Source organism: Crocodylus porosus, unplaced genomic scaffold (assembly GCF_001723895.1).
Source record: "Crocodylus porosus isolate Cpor-Errol unplaced genomic scaffold, CroPor_comp1, whole genome shotgun sequence".
In the NCBI taxonomy this organism is placed as follows: domain Eukaryota; kingdom Metazoa; phylum Chordata; order Crocodylia; family Crocodylidae; genus Crocodylus; species Crocodylus porosus.
Genome location: NW_017728947.1, coordinates 1781453 through 1787219, shown reverse-complemented (window position 1 = coordinate 1787219; position 5767 = coordinate 1781453). Strand labels below are relative to the sequence as shown.

General features: G+C 55.5%; 2 protein-coding genes across 8 annotated transcripts in view; both read right to left on the bottom strand.

The window, feature by feature from the left end:
• Positions 1-5767, bottom strand: part of LOC109320799 (AP-2 complex subunit alpha-2) — a 621923-nt gene that overhangs the window by 536248 nt on the left and 79908 nt on the right. The gene's annotated exons all lie outside the window — the stretch shown is intronic.
• Positions 1-5767, bottom strand: part of LOC109320798 (carnitine O-palmitoyltransferase 1, liver isoform-like) — a 48625-nt gene that overhangs the window by 5956 nt on the left and 36902 nt on the right. For all 3 annotated transcript variants that reach the window (XM_019551060.1, XM_019551061.1, XM_019551062.1), the window contains exons 15-19: positions 5586-5767; positions 4941-5038; positions 1634-1865; positions 1101-1265; positions 569-729 (exon numbers count right to left, since the gene is read on the bottom strand). In XM_019551060.1, the coding sequence (XP_019406605.1) occupies positions 569-729; positions 1101-1265; positions 1634-1865; positions 4941-5038; positions 5586-5767 (838 nt within the window). The remainder of the gene's footprint in view (positions 1-568; positions 730-1100; positions 1266-1633; positions 1866-4940; positions 5039-5585) is intronic.

Genomic DNA, 5767 nt, shown 5'->3' with positions numbered 1-5767 from the left:
ACCAGACCCCTGCTCCCCACCCCCGAGTTAGTCCTAGCTGTCCCCATTTCCCCATGACCTTAAGATCACAGCCCTTAGAGAGAACCAGCTGCCCCCTAAGCCCCAGTATCAACCTCATCCCAGGCCCTACCATAGCATATCCCCTGCCCTCCCCATCCCTCTACCACAGTGTGCCCCTCTCCAGTGCTCCACATCCTTCACCAGTGCTGGAGGCTCTGGGCCCACATGAGGACAGGCAGAAAACATCCCCACTTTGGACCCCTCTCCTTATGAGGAGACCCCCACTCTACCAAGGGCAGAAACACAGACTTATTGCCCCCTGCTTCTGGATGCTATCACATGGATATCACCCCCAAAGCAGAGGCACTGGCTTATAGCCCCTCCCATGGTCCCAGCTGCACCCCAAAATAAGATGCATCAGCTACTGCCCCCCACCAACCCATCTCCCCTGCCCAGGGCACAGGTGGGCCAAGCCCTGCCTTGCTCTCACCAGGCTGGTAGGGAGGGGGCATTAAGAGGCACTCAGTCCTACCCCCACCTGGGACTGTCACCTGGGCTCAGCCCTCACCTCAGGAAGTTCTCATCGGTGCCAGGGGCCAAGCCAGGGGCAGCTGCCGGGCTGTCAGAGAACACGTCCACCAGGAGGTTTCCGGCACTGGTGGGGGCTGCCAAGCTGGCAGGGGGAGCTGCCCGGAGTCCCAACAAGTCAGCGGATGGCGACGGAGTGGACTGCAGGGAACAAGAGGGGTGGGGTGAACTCGCCCCATTGGGGCATAATGCAAGGTTGGGGGGGAAGTATCCCAGGTGGGGGGTGACCCTGTCTGCCTGGTTATAGGGATGCATGGCAGTGGGGGCACCAGGGAGAGATATCCTGGCTCCTTGTAGAACCTAAGTGTCCTGGTTCCCAGCCCTGTCCCTCTAAATACCAGAGGTGGGATGCAGAGAATGGGGGAAATGACCAAAGAGCCAGGCTCCCAACACCCTCACACACTAAAATTACCCCCCTTCTAGAGCTGGGATAGGACCCAGGTGTCCTAGTGTGAAGCTCCTGGCTTCCAGTTGCCTTCCTCCCCCGCCCCACCACACCCCACAATACTCACAGCGGTACTGGCACTGGGCTCCATGCCCCCGTTGATTTCTGCCCCAGGCTCTTTCTTGCCATCATCCAATTCACTGCCTGCCCCAGGGCCCTTCTTCTTCTTCAGCTTGGCCAGGATGGATGACTCCCGCTCAGGGAATGGGGGCATCTCCTCCAGCACCGTCGCCTGAGTGAGGTGCAGGAAGCATGTCAGAACCAGTAAGGGGGGGAGAGGGAAGGGGAGGGGAGAGAAGGGGAAAAAAAAGGCCCCTGCCTCTTCCCCAACCAAAGAGCCAGATAGTGCCTCTATCCAAGGGCTGGTGCCCCTAGAGGGGGCAGGCCCCTGCTGCATCTCTGCCTCCTGCCCCTGCAAGTGCCCTTGGTATGGCATCCCCTGGAGGCAACAGACCCTGTCCCACCCTCCAGCCATGCCTCGTGCCCCAAAATGAGATAAGGTCTATTGCCCACTGAGGCAGACAGTCCCTATATCACCCCTACCCCCAACTCCCTGCCCCAGGGCCAGCCCCATCCCCACCCCACGCCCCAGAGCCGCACCAGGACATCAGTGCTGGCGATGGAGCTGAGCTTGAGGTACTCGACGGCACGCTGCTGCAGCTCCACGTCTGCATTGCGGATCTGGCTGTCGGAGCGCAGCACTTCCTGGATGGTGGCCTTGGTCTCAGGAAAGAGGTTGATGAACTTGATGTAGGTGGAGAGCAGGAGGGCACGGGTGGCCACTGAGCACAGGTGGAACTTGGAGTGCAGCAGGTTGAACTGCACCAGCGGGCTGCAGGCATGTAGGGAAGGGAGACAGGTGGGGGGTCAGAGCTGGGGGCCACCCTCAGCACTGGGGCTCCTCTAAGCAACCTGACCTGGCCCCAAGCCCAGCTCAGCACACCCACAGCCTTAACCCATCCCTTGGGTCACCCCAGCCCTGCTGGTGTTTCTCACTCCAAACCCACAGCTGCTGCCCTGCCAATGATCTTCATTCCTGACCCACAGCCCCCTGCTCCACCCAGCACCCCTCACTCCCGATTCTCCCATTGCCTGGTGATCCCAGGGGGCTCCTCAGACCCTGCTGAGATCTGCCCCCTTGACAATATGTGCTCCTAATAGGTCTCTGATAACAGTGCTTGCTCCAGTTTCCCTGCCTCCATTGTCTGTTGTTATATGCTGGGGAGAAATGGGAAGATTTTCACCTGGGACGAAGGCAGAGCAAGATGCTGTCTGAGTGGTGGGTAAGAGCCAAACAGACCAAGTACCCCAGGGAAGGAAGACCCAGGCCAGCCAATGCATGCCACACTGAGACAGGCATTCAAGGCGGTCACAGCCCAGCCCACCTTTCCCTCCCCTCCCCCTGGCAAACAGAGCTACAGCTGCTTGCATCCATTCCTCCATGGCTTAGATCCATGGCCCCTACCCACTGCACTGCAACCCTCTGCCCCATCAGCATTGGCTTAGGAGTGCAGAGGCTGGCCTCCCAGGGAAGGGCTTCTTGTGCTCCCCGACCCCATACCAACAACTGGTGGGAACTCCCTGAGGTGGCACTGAGACTCTAAGGGGTGCTCATATCCTGTTCCCTGCCCTTCTCCACAACCAGAGAACCAGGGGCTCACTCTCAGTAGATGCCATGCAAGAGGCTAGCATCAAGGAGCTCACAGAGGTTGTAGCAAGTTAAGAGAGAGGTTGTCCAGTTAGGTGCGATTTGCAGACCCGTTTGCTGTCATAAAAACATAAGAACAGCCATTTACTTGGTCAGACCCTAGGTCCATCTTGCCCAGCCTCTGGTGTAAACGGGCAGAGAGCAGACACTAAAAGGGAGAATGAACAGGGCACAACCAAGGGTTTTCCAACTGTTCCTCTCGCAGCCTCTGGCATTTAAGGTCCAGGAAGTTGTGGTTTAGAGGCCATGCCCCTCATTCCCATGCTTAATAGCTACTGATGCCCCTTTTCTCCAAGAATCTGTCCAATCCCTTCTTGAATCTAGATAAGCTATCAGCTTCCACAGCATCTGGTGGCAATGAGTTCCATGTTTTAATTACATGCTGGGTGAAAAAAACAAACAAACAAACAAAAAACCTCCTTTGGCTAGTTACCTGGTGTCCTCCTTCCTCCCTTTTTTGAAAATGGGGACCACATTAAAGAGTCTCCCCAAGTTAGAGAGCAGAGTGAAGGGTGGCTGGTTTTTCTCCAGGCTTTGCTGGTGGTCACATGGGCCCAGGAAGGAATTATTCCCCTTCTTGTTGCTACAGGTATCAGGGGATTGTTTTGCCTTCCTTGGAGGCATTGAATGTTAGCTGCAGCCAAGGCTGGAGACTGGAACTAGGCTGTACCAATGCTTCTCTTGAGACTTAAAGCTGGAGGTTCCTGGCTAGAGGGTCTTGCCCCTCCACTCAGGGTCAGCCTAACACTGCATTTGGGGTCAGGAAGGAGTTTTACCCCAGTCTGACTGGTGCAGACTTGGGGGAGGGGGGGTGGGAAAAGTTGCCTTCCTCTGTAGTAGGGACAGAGCCTTCCTCCCTAGGTCACTCCAGTGTACTTAACAACACAACAGCAGCAGAACACTGCAAACCACTGTCCCCCTGCTGTACCTGGGGCAGGTTTGGAGGCTCTCAGTGTCCTTGGGCAATGGCCTCATAGCTGTGCAACAGGGGAGTGATACCGTGTTTGGAGTAGGTTGGACAAGGACTTGACTTGGATGGGACTAACCTGCCTCATGCTGGAGAGGTCGGACTAGATGACTTTTGGAGAGAGCTTTACCAGCCTGGTGGCTCTATGTACTGGTGACCCCAGCTGGAGAAACTATCCAGTTGGTGCCCACTGCTCTCTGGGTGTCCAGTGGTGGCCGTACCCCACTACCCCTCACTTTGGTTGCCTTTCTCTCCATCTTTTCCAAAGGATGTAGTAAAATTAGAAAAAATACAGAGAAGGGCAACCAAAATTATCAGAGGGATGGAGCAGTTGCTGGACCAGGACAGAACTAAAAAGGTGAGGAATCTTCCATTGGGAAAGGAGAAGGCTGAGGAGGATATGATAAAAATCTATACAATCATGAGGGGCGTGGACCAAGTGAACAGGGAACTGTTGTTTGTAGAGTCCCATGATACTAGAATAAGTGGGAATCCACCAAAATTAGCAGGACACAGGCTTACAACCAACAAAAAGGAAGTACTTCCTTTACGCAGTGTTAACTTGTGAAATTCATTGCTACAGGATGTGGTGCCCCTTAAGACCTGAGATCAAGCCCAGCCCCTACCACAATATGAACCCCTCACCAGCGCCCCACAACCTTCCCCAGTGCTGCAGGCTCTAGATCCCATGAGGGAAGGCAAAGAACTCCCCTCATGAACTGCCCTTAGTAATGATGAGAGCTCCCCCCAAGCAAGGTAGGAGCAGAGACCTATTGCCCCCTGCCCTGGTGCAGGCACAGGGGCATCACCTCCAAACCAGAGGCACAGGCTTACAGCTCCCCCCATGTGCCCACCTGCCCCTTCAAGAACAAGACCCTCTCCCCCTCCTCCCACACCCATCTCCCCTGCCCAGGGCACAGCCATGTTCAACAAGGGACTGGATAAATTAATGGACGAGAGATCTATTAATAGCTGTTGAACAGCATGCCTGGAGATGGTTCCTCTAGTATCTCTAGATGAGTAGCAATTGATGCCAGAGAAGATGTTGAATAGGAGATAGATCACTCTAGTCATGTCCAGTTCAATGCCCTCCCCAGATGGACCACTGGCCTGTCCCAGGATGCACTTATTGTATTCTCAATGGCCTGCCTCCAGGTTCTGAGGGAAGAGGGAGAGGCTCTAGCCAGTGCCCACCACTTGCCATGAGAATTCCCAGTGCCTCCTAGCCATACCTGGAGCGGGGGTCCCCTGCAATGAGATTCCCGAACTCCCCAAGGATGTAGCCACCAACTTTCACCATGTTTTCATGGCAGGCAGGGGCCTGCAGGGCCTGTGGGAAGAGGAGGGGGCAGCAGTCAGAGGAGAGGATGCAGCATGGGAGGCACTGACCAGGGACTACCTCCCTCACTGAGGGAGTCAGAGGAGATGCAGACCTGTGGGAAACCCATGTGTCTACTCCACCCTTTATCATCCTCTGCACCAGGGAGCTTGAGGGGTATCCCAGAGGGGACCAGCCACCTCCTCCAAGGGAGACAGCCAAAGGCAACACAGCCTTGTGAAAAACACATGCATCTACTCCACGTTCTTTCAGAGCTAGGGAATTACTGCCCCCTAATTGCCCTGTGCCTGATGAAAACAGACGGGTCAAAGCCAAGGCATGGGGAGAAACCTAAAGAGAAGAGGTGTTCCTAGAAAGTGGGAGAGGCTTACACTGAGAGGTGTGGTCAGAATTGCTTAGAGGGACTTCTAGGAAGTAAAGCAGGGTATTAGGGAAAGGGCTGCCCCAAACAGTGCTCCACCCCCACCCAGGGGGTGCCCTTCTCTGCCAGCTTCCTCCCTGCCCCCCTAACCCACAAACACACATGGCCTCAGCCAACCTCAAAGACAGTCTTGGCAGCATAGCCCTGGACATCATCCCGGTTGATGACAATCTGGATAACGCGGTACCAGACCTCCTCACTCACATAGTCGCCTGCGATGCGGATCAGGTTGAGGATTGTGTCCACGTACCAGCTGTAGTCCACCGCATACTTCTCCGCCAGGATTGCCACCTTCAGTA